This window comes from Acipenser ruthenus, chromosome 3 (assembly GCF_902713425.1).
Source record: "Acipenser ruthenus chromosome 3, fAciRut3.2 maternal haplotype, whole genome shotgun sequence".
NCBI classification, from domain to species: domain Eukaryota; kingdom Metazoa; phylum Chordata; class Actinopteri; order Acipenseriformes; family Acipenseridae; genus Acipenser; species Acipenser ruthenus.
The window spans coordinates 105980345-105995026 of NC_081191.1; the positions used below are offsets into that span (position 1 = coordinate 105980345).

The following is a 14682-nucleotide window of genomic DNA, read 5'->3' on the forward strand; positions in this document are numbered from 1 at the left end:
TATATTTGATCTGTAATGGTTTCTTGTATACTGTGCATTAGGTATTTATTATTTTATTTAATATGTGTTTTATCTGTAATGGTTTCTTGTAGGCGACAGTGCGTTTGTAAAACGCTGTGGTCCACTATGAAAGGCGCTCTATAAAATAAAGATCGATTGATATATTTCTAAATACATTTTAGCAGGAACAAAAAAGAAAAACCTTTCAGGCACAGAAGCAAACAATGTCGAAAATATTAGAAATAAAAAAGAAGACAAGGAAAAGAAATCCTCTATTCAGAGAAAAAGGATTATGTGGAGGAAATAGAATCCAGCAGCTCTGACGACTCGGACGTAGACCTTGTACCGTCCAAACTGTTTAAAGAAATGAAAGAAAAATATAATGCAACAGAAAAAAACTATGAAATCCTAAAAAAACAAAAGAGGAATATGGACGAAGAAATGTCACTGTTGAGAAAAGAAAATCAAACGCTAAATACTGAAAACAGAACCCTGAGGGACCTCAACATTAAGTTGCAGAGCAACTTGCTTAGCAGATTTCCAAGAGGTAAGAGTTATATTTATGTTTACAGTTTAATTTATTTCATGTAACCCTCCTATTTTGCTCAGAATTTAAGTACATCTGTTATGTTTTGGGTCATTGACATGATGCCATTGCAAAGTAGCTTATTTTATATAGTTGTTCAACATACTCTCTCCAGTTACCCACCAAAACGTTTTAATATGTACTCTTATTAGTCATACTTGAGCACATCAATAAAAAAAAAATGTACTCTTTATACTGCTTGGCCTTCTTGTACTTATAAATGTGCTGGGGTGTATTTACATGTACTTGGCCCCAGGTTTGTTTTCTAGTAACATGTTTTGTTCATTGTTTTGTTTTTCCAGAGTCAGAGCCCACAACATCTGAAAAACCTATTGCTGTCCATGAATTTCCAGCTTCAAAGGAATCGCAATATATTCCTTTTGATTGCATTGATAGAAAAGTAAGCTAAGCTTTACACGATATCCAATTACATAGAAGAAAGGACAAGCTTGTTTCTAAGATACTGAGGCAATACTATAATTCAAAATTAAACCCTGTACCAAGACTATTTGATGAAGTTGTTTATATTATGTAACAATCTATTAATATTTAAATGTTAAAACTGATGTTCTTTTACAAAATATTGTCCCTCTCTATAATTGTGTTGAAGGTGTGTATTGGAGAGGGCATTTGGTTGCCAGAAGAAAAATGGATATGGATTTCCAAGGCAAGCAAAGATTCCATTTTTTGCAAAGAGCTTGCTGTAGCAGTCTGGGGTTCAGAAGAGCTAAAGGACAGGAGCACAGAGGGCAAAATCTGCAACAGATTTAAACAAATGAGAGCAGTTGCAAAACGACAGCAAAACCTGTAGAGCTACTGGGAGACCAGTACCAGTAGAGACCAGTAGAGCTACTGGGAGACCAGTACAGACCAGTAGAGGTACAGAAAAACCAGTAGAGCTACTGGGAGACCAGAACAGACCAGTAGAGGTACAGAAAAACCAGTAGAGCTACTGGGAGACCAGTATCAGTAGAAACCAGTAGAGCTACTTGGAGACCAGTGCAACTACAGACCAGTAGAGGTACTGGTAAACCAAAAGAGCTACTGGGAGACCAGTACCAGTACAGACCAGTAGAGCTACTGTTTCCAACCCAAACCAGTAGACCAGTTCAGTTGTCCAGAAACCCATTTGAAACCAGTTGCCACAGGTCACCAGTAGAAACCAGTTGAACATTTTCTGTTGGAATTTCCACTAGGGTTTGCTACTGAATCTCTGCTGGTAGGCTTACATTCTGTGTGTATGTTGTTACAGTAAAGTGAAATGACTGGCGTCGCTATATCTGAACTTAATTAATATTTTTTTTAAGAATGACAGACGCAACACTCTGTGGAGCTTTGTATTGCCCTGCGTGACACGCTAACGGCCACTGTTCGGGCCAGGACCACACCACCAAAACAAGAAAGCCCACTATAAACCCTCGACCCTGTTCCGTATCCTTCTCTCGGTTCTTGTCTGTATCCTAATCCTTTTCACTAGCACCTTACTCTCAGGCAGTGTCCCTCCGCTACCCGATAGGTCTCCCACGATTGTCAGTCTCTCAGCACGTTTTTCTCCGTCACTCTCTTGCACAGCACCCCCCCCCCCCCCACCCCCACCCCCACCCAATCACTCCCTTCTCCCGATACAGACCACTGTGCTGGCAATCGTCCGGCGGGGGATAGGGCTTCCGGATCGCCGGTGGGTGTAAAGGCGGGGGAATTACTCAAGGTCGCCGACGGGGTCTGGCCTCGGGGGAGGCGGTACACCACCTCACTCACTCGCTTGAGTACCTCGCAGGGCCCCACCCATTTGCTCTCCAACTTCGGACAGCGGACCCGAGTCCTCCTGGGGCAGTACACCCAGACCAGATGCCCCGCTGTGAAGTGTCGGCCTTTAGTGTGAGCGTGAATTCAAAGCGCAGCAGAGTGTTTTGAACGTATGCTCGTTACACTCAGTGTGTTAGCAATTTACATTCAAAACACTAGTCTTTTTGGAGTGTTTTGGGCGTCCTACACCGGGGTCGTTACAATATTCATTTTACATTTTTAAATTACTACCAATGGATTACGAAGCACTCCAAAGAGATCAAGATGCCTTACCATTTAGTGAAACAACATTTCAAAAGATACAGTAACTGAGAGCATTAATAATTGCTTAATAATGTGTATCAAAAATATGTTACGGGTTATTGCCTTCGCTGTAAACTAATGGTGCAGTTGTCCACAATGTCACTATTATTGATGGTTCGGTTGCATTTTGGTAATGCCTTAGCTTTAAAGACATTGGGTTGTGCAGATCTACCATTAGGTGGCACTATAGTATGAAGCGCTGCGGGTGATTCGGATCAGTGAACCTTTTGGTGAAACACTGGTTCACGGCTGAAATAGTAAAACGGTATAAATTGCACGCTACTTAGCGCTACTGTATTATGTGTATTTATATTATTAAATACCGTTGTTGTAATCAAAACCCTCTGAAGATTAACCCAACACTCCTCGGCTTTGCCTCGGGAGGGGGCAAATGATAAACACGCTCCTATTTGTCAATAATTAAGATCATTCCAATAAACGGATTATTAAACTCAGGTGCTGCCGCCCCGATTGGTTGCAAGCTAATTCAGGCGGCTTTATAATCCTGTAACCAGTCCTACTCTAGCAAGCGAGTATATCGGTTTCTTTAGTATAAATACACGCTGTGCAGCTTGCGGGTTGGTGGCTGGCTTTGGCACGAAGGATGGGTATCATGGATTGTAAACTCCTTTTAGGGTGAGTTTGATGTGTTATAGTGTTTGGTTTGTTTATGTCTTTAATGGCTACGCGGTTTTAGATGCTTGCGTTATTATTATTATTATTATTATTATTATTATTATTATTTCTTACCAGACGCCCTTATCCATGGCGAATTACAATCATAAGCAAATACATTTCAAGTATCACAGTACAAGTAATAATACAATTAAGAGCAAGATAAATACAATGACTTTGCGTTGCTGTATTTCATTTCTATATGTTTTGTTCTTGCGTTGCCGTGTAAAGGTATGCAGTGTCTTGAGTACACCCGAGTTTGTGTAGGATACAGCGTGTGTCTGAATAACACTTCTTGCATGTATTTTTTTTCATCCTCAGAGTTGTATTGTGTATGCTGTTACCTTTGGATGCGAAGGCGCAAGCGCCACCAGGTAAGTGGCGTTTATTTAATTGTTCCGTGGTCTTTTGTAGCTGCCACTTGACTTGCTTAAACGGGAAGTTTTGTCTGAAATGTTACGAGTTGTCTCTGCCCTAGCACGGTCTTGCTCTTTTAAAAGCGCACTGTATCTGCCGCATAACCAACGTTGTGTTCGTCATTAAAACCGGTTAGTTCTCTGAATAGTTATTGAACCACTGCAAGTGAGAGTAAGTCTCTTGTCTCTTTGCCCGCAGGGACCTTTGTTAATGAGTGTCGGGACCGATACTTCTGGCTGACGACGAAAAGAAACTTCCTAATTGGAGGGAACTTTCGCTTCGATATCATTGGTAAATATGATTTGATCGGTAACAGGAACTTGTATTTGTAGGATGCCTCAACATACAATTAAGCCTTTTTTGTGTTTAGGTAACGACGGCATTCACCCTCTGGACGATAGATACGCCGCATCCTGTGGCTTTACCTACTCTGTTAATATCCCCGGCGACCTGATATTCAGGGCTTCTTTCTTTGCTTGTCACGTCTCCAGCAATGTGAGTCCTGTGCGGTCACACTTCACACGGCCAGCTCCGTATGTATGCCAGCATTATTACAAGCGACAGTGTCTCCTTGTAAACAAACTAATGGCTTTTCTCTCTTTAGAGTGATTCGGAGTTTAGCTTGAGGTTCCGTTTCGTTCGCATCGACCAGTTCAGCAGAGAGACTTACTACCCGTTCTCTATGACGTGCAGTACTACCAAGCAGTGGTACCCCCGCGAAATCGTCTGTGAAGAGAACTACATGGAGGTAAGACCTCTCCAGTCCTGGGTTTGACCTGTACTCCCACTAGCTATAATACATTGCCCACAATAATGCCTCACCCTTTGGTCCATTATCCTTCTGCAGATTCTTTTCTTTTTAAACTACCTTTTTGTGCCACTGTGGTACCAGTTAATAAAACAATACTCTAATTCAACCAATATTTCCCCATATCTTATTTTGTCAACATGTTGCAACTGAAACTGGTTTAGGACAGAATACCAAACACTAATTGAATTACAAGTATTGTAGAATTTATTTGGATTAGAAATCCAAATTGGTGTGCATTGCCTTTTTGCTTCCCATATTTGTGCATTTTATATTTACAGCATTAAACTGAAGGTGAATTATTGATTCTTTGTGCATTTGTTTGTTTCTCTAGTAACAATACACAATCTGGATGTGCAGTCCTCTACCAAACCCAGGCAACAACTGCAACCTGCCACTGTTGGTGTTGCTAAAATGCAGTGTCTGATTGTTTTACAGTTGTCCCTTGTACTCCTTCAGAAGCTTGTATCAAATTCTCAGTAGATTTCTTGCTGCATGGCTTAATTCTAGCTGGTTGTGACTTGAGCCCAGTACCTGTAACAGGGTTCCTCTTGGCTGATCTAGCCATCTACTTCTGTAAAGTGACGGGCTGCTAGATCGTCTTTAAGCTATAGGGAGGTCTGAACCTAAATGATTGTATAACGTTATCCCCTTGTCATCTTTAGATATCTGTAAGGAGAAATGTGCCAGTTATTGCTCAGGAGGGGATGGATACTGAAGACTGGCACGCTGCTCTCCCTGCAGTAAGTTTAAAAGCCACTCCTGTTTTGGTCTGAAGATGTTCATGCAGCATGGCAATTGTATAGGGTGCTTACAAGCTGCTATCCAGCTCGCAGTAGCATCTTGTTGGCTGCTGTGAGCAGGGCTATTGGCTTGTGTCTTTCTGCAACCTGTCCTATATTTCTAATTTAACAAAAGGTATAGCTCATCTTTTAATAACATGATGTCTGATGCTCATGCTGCCATATATATGAATGAGCATCAAATGTATCGCTCATATTGGGATAAAATGACATGTCTCTGTGCAGTGACTCTACTGTGCTGACCAACAATTGATATTTTACCATCTGAAGTTATGCTAGTCACAGGCTAGCGTGTGTGGCCACTGTTGGAAGCAGTACGCATGCTTTGCACCAGGTTTCGGATGTTGTCTTGTGGAATCCTGGCCCATTCCTCTTGTCATGCCTGGATAAGCATCTGCCTGTTCAGTGGTCTCCCGGGCCCTAGAAGCCACATGCCGCCCAAGTTCATCGCACAAATGTTTAATTGGGCTTGGGTCTGGGGAATAAGGCATGACTCTCCCATTGTGCAAGAAAGCTGTTGTGACATAAGCAACATGTGGCCATTCCTGCAAGACCATGCACGTTGGCCTATTAGGATGGGCTTGCAAGAAGGGCACCAAGTGAGGCCTTGGGACTTGATCAACGTATTGCTGTGGAGTCCTGTTTCCATCAATCCCTCACTAGCAGCGGAGTTCTGTAGCAACTAGACCATCACACTTGGACCTCCCCATCGATTGGTCTCTCGTGCACAACAGTGTCCTAATTAGGTGTATATTAAGTGCCTATGTTTCAGTCCTAGTTTGTCTTCTATGCAGGCTTGTGACTTGCTGCTACTCTATGCAAGTGTGAACTGTCTTAAGCTTCATAACTTGTCTAGCTAAAATCACTCCACCCTTTCCCAGTCAACTTGGCTTCTTGCCTCCTACCCCAGTCCCATAAAACCAGACTAGCCCCTAGACCTTCTGACCAGCTGCTGTCTCTCCTGTGTTCCAGGCCCAGGAAGCTATCATGTCAGTGTGGCAGGTTGTGTTCCACAAGACCGGACAGCCAGCCAAATCCATGAATGCCTCCGTGGCCCAGTCTCGGGGCTACATGATCAACTCCACCTCCAGTAGGATCCTCTTCCGCTCGCCCTATAACATGCCGGAATCAGAAATGCTTACAGTAAGACCTCTCCAAAAGCACTATTAAAATATCGGGTTCTGTTTTTAGCAGAGTTCCATATTGCTCCATCGGTGTCTCCAAGCACACTTGTATTGCTTCTGTGCCTGAGTTCATGCTATGTTCTTCCAGGTTAATGGAATCCAAGTGGAAGCAATCCGGGCAACTGTCTTCTACAAGCAAAGGTGGATGCTGCTATTGGTGGACACTTCTGCTGCCTGTACCAAGAGTAAGATCTAAAGCTTGGCTATCTTGCCATGGTCCAGAGGCCATGTAAAACGACTGCCATGGTGTGGTCCTCTTTTTAACTGGACAATTACTAGTGCAGTTACTTCTACTAGGTTACAAAAGGAACATCTCTGCATGCTAGCACTACAGAATTCTACAAACAAGGGCCATGATCATGGCCATATTGATTGCCATCTGCTTGCACTTCCTTTTATACAGAAATTCCTAATGGATACAAGTTTTTAAATCCAACTGTCTTTTCCCTCCTAGATCTTGGCACTTTTGATGGTACACATTTGGCTTGGGTTGCACCCAGAGTCCTCACTCCACTGGTCCTGCATATAGAGAAGTTCCAGGACAAGGGTATTGCCATGGGTGTGGAGGGGAAGCTGCTTGACCTTGCCACTATCCGAAGACGGAACTATGAACTGAAAGTCAATGAGACTTTCATAGATATCTCTGTTCCTTATGGCGCGGAGGGTGGCTACCTGAAGGTAATGGGGGGGGGGGGGTTTAGCTCTGGCGTTCCTTCACTGACAACCAGGCAGGTTCTGGATGTGTTGCAGACTCTCTCTACCCCCTAGATTGCGTGCCCTTGGTGTTTCTCTAGATGAGCACTTTGACAGTACACCTGCTTCTGATATCCCAGACAAGTTTAGCTGACCCTGAGTAAATCCTGGTTTTAATCTACACGTTGGCCAATGACCCTTCCTTTCCAGCCTTGGTTCTGCATGCTTTTAATGGAGTCCACCTCCTGCTTTACTCTTGTGACCATGCCCTTCTGTCTCTTCAGAGTCGTGTTATAAATAACCAGTACAACCGGATCTACGCCATTGACCTGTACCTTGAGCACCAGTGGGCAGATGACCAGTGGGAAGCGACCCAGCACCGTTCTTTCAAGCCAGTCCGCACCCCCTCTATTGCTGAGACCCCCTTTGTTGTCAACAGTGAGTACGCTGCCTGCTTTCCAGCATGGCATTTAATGGCCTTGCTGTGGTGCCAATGTGTAATGCAGTGGGGGACGTCCTGGACTAAAACACTAGCCCTGGCTTTAAATCTGTAATGCAAACCCTCCTCCATCTTAACCTCCTAAATGCCTGCGTTTGTAGATACCATCCCAGCAGAAAAGGTCTTCACAGTGACCCTTGGCATCTTCAACCCTGATGTTGAGCTGAAGAACTTCACCATCAATGGGGTTCCTCTGACCCTTCCTGAGGCCATCAACCAAGGCATTGTGCTAACTGAGGTCCAGCACCCCAATGGCACCAAGTCTTTTGTCCTGAAGGTCCCCTTCACCCACCCACTCATCCCACAAAAGGTAGGGATGAAAGCATGCCTATATGTTGATGGAACTCAAAGCTTAAGACCCAAGCTGTACCGGTCTATTCTCCAGTACAGTTGCTGACTGTTACTGCTTCTTTACACCATTTGTTGTTCTCTGGCAGTATATTGGCAATGGTGTGAGGGAGTTCACCTTGAATATCAACTACACCTTGAACATCATCCCTGAGAATGCGCCTTATTTCCACCCTGCAACCATTGTGTGTCAGGTTAAGGATGTCGGTAAGTATTGGGGCTGGGAAGTGTCCCTGAGCACTGATTGATTTAGACCACGGGTGTCAAACTCTGTTCCTGGCGGGCTACAGTGTTTTCTGGCTTTCGTTCCCCCTGAGCTCTCAATTATTTATTTCTTAGCAGATGCCCTTATCCAGGGCGACTTACAATCGTAAGCAAATACATTTCTTGTGTTACAGTACAAGTAATACAATAAGAGCAAATTACTTAATGGGTCTAATGATGATTAACCGGACACATTCAACACTTCTCTTCAGGCCTCAATGCTTCATAGGTAGTGTACCTTGAATCCAGTGCATTTCTAAAACCATCCACTGTAAAAGACCTTAATGTTTGATAATTCAACAAATTATCTCAATTGTTAATTGAGAGTTTTGGCATGAAGACCCTGCGACCCTCGGGCTGGAGTTGACATCCCTGGACTAGACCAAGTCTCTCAACCAAAGGATTGGTGCACTGGTTGTGTGCCCACCCAGGGAATTCCATCATGAAGATGTCTCCCCTTTTTTTCAATTGAGCTAGTTTGCAAGCTCTTGAAAGCCTCCTGAAAAATGTTTGCTGCTAGCATGCTGTCATCTTTCTTGGGATTTGCATACACCTCCCACACTAACAGACATGCACCCCTATTGGCACTTGCTGTTTGAGAGAAATGATGTTCATTAAAGCACTGCTGCCCAAAGAAGACTGCCAGCACTCTGCTGAAGCTTGAACTGTCGACGCCTGACCATTACTGAAGGTGTGGTTGGTAGTTTTTTATTGGCATACACTTCAGGCTCTTGACTCTTCTTTCCTCCCCAGTACTTCCTGTGATCAAGGGCTCTTGTACTGAAAAGAGCCTAGTCTTTGAAGTGACGCGTGGGAACATGGACCACCTCTGGGCCATGTACATTGAGAAACACCAGCTTACCTCTGAGCTGGCGGCTCAACGGGGCTACATCCTCACCAACCAGACCAAGTTTATTCTAGAGGTGCCGCTCTTCAGTATCGGCTGCATCTATGAGGTACACATTTCTGGGGGCCATTAGGAATGTACTTGGCAGAGTCTCCCTAGAGGCTGAACTGGGTGTTTTGTAGGATTACATTCTCGTTCTGGGTTTGAGACTTTTTCTTTTCCTTTGTTTAGGTGTGTGAGCAAACCTGAGCCTTGTTAAATCTGTAGTTCTCCCTGCATGACTAGGTTGGAAAGCCTGCCCCTCTGTTGGTGTGCCATCAAACTGGGATGTTTTTTTTCCCCGTGTCGCTTGTCTCCCTCTTTTCCAGGATATCTCTCTCCGAGGCCTCTTTGTTCGAGTAGAACTGACCCTAATCGATATTGGGACACTCGTGGCAGTGCTGTCCGCTGTACAGCGCTGTCAATTTCCTACCAAGCAGCTGTTGGGTAAGTAGTTCCCCAAAGTGGGCTTGACTTTCTGTCTTGGTGCTCTGCACCTCCCTGCTTCCATGCCTTGCCATTTTCTACACGTGTTGACTAAGCAATCTCTAACATATGCTTTAGCCGTATACCTGACTCCTCCTTCTCCATTGCTATAGAGAGTATTCCACTGATCACATATTGCTTGCAACAATCCGTAGTGCCACTTGCCCAACTTCTAAATGGTCTACCTGGCCTCTTGGTCTGCGGTCAGGTCTCTATGCATATTGGTGAAGGCTTCTACCAGTACGTGCACCACAGTGTGATCCTTTAGTATTCGGCAGGCTTTGTTTGACCTGAAGCAAAATTAATTCTACAGGGTTCCGCAGCACTTTTGGCCATAGCTGTAGGTATCGTCTCGAGGCTACTTGGTACACGATTTGGTGTGGCAATCTTGAACTGGTTCATGCAGCAAGTTCTCATGGAATGCTTCAACTTCACCCCATTCTCTTCAGTGTGCATGCCTAATGGTGTGATGACGGTGGTGGCTGTCACCATGGAGCCCATACCAGTAGTGGAACCCAGCAAGACCACCCTGCTGGATAAGACCTGCAAACCCAAAGAGTTTGACTCAACCAGGGCTCTCTTCACCTTCACTGTCAACACGTGTGGGACCAGGAGCAAGGTGGGTTTCCCGCATGGTGCTGTAGACTCGTGCAATAGCCCTTCATACAGGTCTTGTATTGGTGGACTGTACTAGATGCAATACGTATCCCTAAAAGTGCTGTGGACTAGCCTTGCATGTCTGCCCTAGTAAAGACTACAAGATTGCTTCCCCTTGAACTGTTTTTAAAATTGCATGTTTGACAAGTGACAACTCCTGTTTGTGTGTCTTTTTTTTAAATGTGCTATTGGCATACAGATTTCTTTCAAATGGGGCTGCTATTCTAATTTCTAGTAGTGGGTGGGGGTGCTTTGTACTAATGGCTTGATATGGCAATGTTTCAGATTGTGGAGAACTACCTGATCTATGAGAATGAGGTAGTGTATACCAGAGCTCTGTTCCCAGCCAATGCTCCAGTCATCACCAGGGACTCTGAATACAGGTGAGCATGAGGAGTCCTGCACTTCTAGAAGGCCTGAAATGGGCCTACACTGGCACCTCTTGATACTGACTTTTTAGACTTGGGGCATGCTGCCCAATAGATAATGGTATACTTCCTGTGAAGATTTGCCTCTGAAGGAACCATTTAACAAATTGCAAGTAGTGTACAGTAATGTGTTTCAACTGCATTTTAAAGACCTTGGTAGTCTTATCCAATACTACTGCAACGTGTCTCCCGTAGGCTGACCATCCGTTGCCGCTACCCCCTCAACGACACCATGAAATTGCTAGCTGAAAGGAAGGCTGTCCCTGCCCCCTACTCTAAAAAAAGTCTTGGATCCCTGGAGTTCTATCCTTACAGCTCTGAGCAGAGAGGTATGGCTTCTAGTGCCTAGTTTTAACTTGCCCGGTCCCGGGACAGTGTTGGTCAACTTTTATCCTGACTACCAGTATCGACCTACTACTATGACTCCATTTCTTGATTTCCCAGGCCCCAAAGCCAGAGACGTTCTGAATCTGAAGGCCCGTCTAGCAAGAGGTTGGTACCTGGTACACCCTTCATACCCACCTACCTTTTAATGGCCAGGTTCTGTAGTCTTTCATCCATAACCCACCAGGAATGGTGGCTGTACACATAATGCGCTTTAAAAGCATAGCAGTGATGGGCGCTCAGTCAACCTTTCTCCTTCCTGCCAGATGTGACCTTCTCCCAGTTCTATCGGGAGTTCCCAGTGTCCAAGTCTGGGCTGGAGCCCTTGTTCCTGGAGGTTGTGCTCCTCCACCACCAGAACCTGGCTGACCACCTCGTCCTGCGGGACTGCTGGGCCACAGAGACCCCTGAACTGGACGCCACCCCTCAATGGGACCTGGTCACTGACGGGTAAGGGGGTGGGGGTGACGAGAGTAAGCAGGCAGATGGTATTGAGCTGGAGTTTCATTGTCACTTATGCCAGCTTTTAGAATGTGTGCTTGGTAGAGGTCTAAACTTTTCTTGCTATGCTGTAGACTTGCATTGCATGATAACCTGGATGCCTAGATAGACGTGACCTGGCAAAGGCCTTTTCAGCATTGCAATGGGCTTTGGCTTCATGTACTTCTGCAATGAGTTGCATTTGCCTTGATTGGTGTTCATCTATATATGGTAAACACACACACCATGGCAGTTTCCCTCTGGTGGGAAGTGCATGTAGAACACACTTGGAAGTCTTTTGGAGGCTTCCTAATGTGCTAGGATTCAGTCGTTTCCTAAAATGACTACCTTTGTCCTGTACTTCACCCCTCGAGCTCCATGCCACGAAACCCAGTGTGCGATTGCCTCCAATGTCGTCTCCTCCTTTTCTGCAGCTGCCTGGTCAGTGGCGACTCCTACAAGACCCGGTTCCACCCAGTGTCTGCCAGCGCTCTCACCAAGAGCCCCCACCACCTCAAGAGGCTTGAGGTCCAGGCTCAGTCTGTTGCAAACCATGCCCTGTGGCAACAGGTTGGTAACTTTTTTCAGTGAGCTCAATCCGAGCCTTTTGATCTGCATTCTCACCCTCGGGTTAATACACGGCCATCTACTCTAGGTTTGGGGTGGGGGAGGAAAGCTCCCATGTCAAACGATAGTTTAAACCTCCATCTAGACCCTGAAGTAGCTCCCTATTTAAACTGGTGTGGAATGACTCCAAGGTCAGAAATGGGCAGTCCTGCTCTAGAAATGGCTTTCTATAGGCTGACATATTGGTTGGCTGTGTATGAGGCTGAACTAGGGCTCTAACACTGTCGTCTGACCTTTTTTGTGTTTTGCAGATGTACTTCCACTGTCTAGCTGTGGTTTGTGCTTCTGAGAAGGCAGGTGTCTGCAATGAGACCTGTATCGCTGGAGACAAGAGATCAGGTAGGGAGTAGTGGTTAGGGCTCTGGACTTTTGACCGGAGGGTTGTGGGTTCAATCCCCAGTGGGGGACACTGCTATTGTACCCTTGAGCAAGGTACTTTACCTAGATTGCTCCAGTAAAAACCAACTGTAAAAAATGGGTAATTGTATGTGATATCTTGTAACAATTGTAAGTTGCCCTGGATAAGGACGTCTGCTAAGAAATAAATAGGCAGGGTGTATCTGACCTCTCCTGCAGTGGATATATGATACCCATTTGTATGTTCTATCGACTCCCAATTGCTCCTTTTTGGATCTAACTCTTTTGGGGTATGTCTTCCAGCCCGCAGTGTTGAGCTGGCTGACTCTGTCAAAGGCTATATTTCTGCTGGACCAGTCCAAATTGTACCCGAGGGGGAAGTTGCCAGTGTTCAAGCAGCCGGTAAGCAGTAAAGCACCAAGACGCTAATCCCCTGCCTGCCCTGTAACTGTGTTCCTTTGCATGGTGATGAAGGTTAGGAAACTGCTGCCATTTTGGCTTTTGCATGGGAAGCTTTGTGTATTGCACCAAAGGGGAATCTGGCGCCAAAAGGGCACCTGCAGGGGCTGTAGTTTTTCTAGACCTCTTCTGTTGCAAGTTTTAGCCAAACAAATGCTTGTCCCAGGCACGCTACATAATGTAACCAGTAGCTGTGCTTTCAAATGAAGCCCTCCAGGCTAACTAGCTCTGCCTCTTCTACCCAACACTTGCATCTCTTCCCCCAGTGCACACATTGGGTATTGTGTAGCTTCCTCAGGGTCCTAATGCTTGCCATTGTCTACTTTTCAGGTGCGACTCCTCCTCTGGTCCCCTATATTCCAGTCTTGGGAGTTGCAGTGGGAGTCCTTCTACTTGCTGTTGTAGTGTTTGCTGCCAAAGCTATGAGATGTTGGGTTTCTGTTTAATAAAAATCTTTGAATGTGAAATTGTCTCGTGTGTGTGGCTAGCTTTCACATTTGCATCGGTCAATGGATCTGAATTAACTGGGGTATTGGATGGCTAAAATGATGCCTGCAGTCTTATTCAGCTAACCTTTGAATGTCCTTTTTCAATAACTCTTTCCCATGAGAGGATTCTGCTGTTGCCTCACTAAATGATGCTTTAAACCTTTTGGTTTTCAGCCATGAAGTGAAGAGGGTTTGCAGTAAAACTTGTGTGACCCAAGCATTGGTTGAGGGTGACAAGATCTCTATCGGTAACCTAGACCTTTTTTTACATGCCTGTACGCCTTTTGCCATTTCAAGGGAACGGTATCATAGTGTAATGATTTGGTCCAGTTTACCAGTGTTCACAGGCAAGCCACGTTTTTGCAGTTTATAAATTGAATCAGTTTTTATTCCCCCCCTCGCAATCCGTACTAACATGTACTCCTAGGAGGAAGCATTGCCTTCCTAGTTAGTGGAGAGGCAAGTTGTAACCTGTTTTTAGAGCTAGCACTGACTGCTGTTGTGCAAATAAGATTCAATTCCATGACAATCCCCTAGAGCAGTGCTTCTCAACCCTGGTCCTGGGGACCCACTGTCCTGGTGTGTCTTGTTCCAACCGAGCTCTCAAGTACTTAATTGAACCCTTAAGAGCTCGGTTGGAACCAAAACGACCAGGGTTTAGAACCACTGCCCTAGAGAAAAGGAGGGGAGGAAAGCCAATGTGTCTTGGGAACCTGCTACTAGGACTGCTGTAATGGTTAATTATTAGTTCAAATCCAGGGAGGGGCTGTGTATTTTGTCTATCCATTCTACGAGGAACTACCGTTCCTCTCAAATGTACAAGTTAGAAAAACTTGTTTGAAACTACCAAGCATCTCTGTATAGCGCAAAGAGTTTAGCTGTTTTTGCCATGTAGCAGCGGCAAAACTAAATGATTTAGAATTCCCATCTGTACCAGTATCAAAAGTCTGAAACTTCCTTACAGCAAATGTGGGGGGAATAAAACCGTACATGCCTCTTGTACACAATGCGATAGAAGTCGTCAAACTAAGGTAACATTGTTAT

General features: G+C 45.0%; 1 protein-coding gene across 1 annotated transcript; it reads left to right on the forward strand.

The window, feature by feature from the left end:
* The first annotated feature begins 3226 nt into the window (after positions 1–3226).
* LOC131730499 (uncharacterized) lies at positions 3227–13617 on the forward strand. Its single transcript, XM_059020530.1, has 23 exons — positions 3227–3331; positions 3692–3744; positions 3986–4078; positions 4158–4282; positions 4392–4535; positions 5261–5338; positions 6371–6541; positions 6671–6767; positions 7037–7260; positions 7560–7713; positions 7876–8084; positions 8212–8329; positions 9140–9342; positions 9602–9719; positions 10208–10377; positions 10701–10798; positions 11039–11172; positions 11288–11335; positions 11494–11677; positions 12142–12277; positions 12586–12673; positions 12995–13093; positions 13481–13617. The coding sequence occupies exons 1-23, from the start codon at positions 3300–3302 to the stop codon at positions 13594–13596; spliced, it is 2892 nt and encodes a 963-aa protein (XP_058876513.1). The 5' UTR covers positions 3227–3299; the 3' UTR covers positions 13597–13617.
* The last annotated feature ends 1065 nt before the right edge of the window (positions 13618–14682 follow it).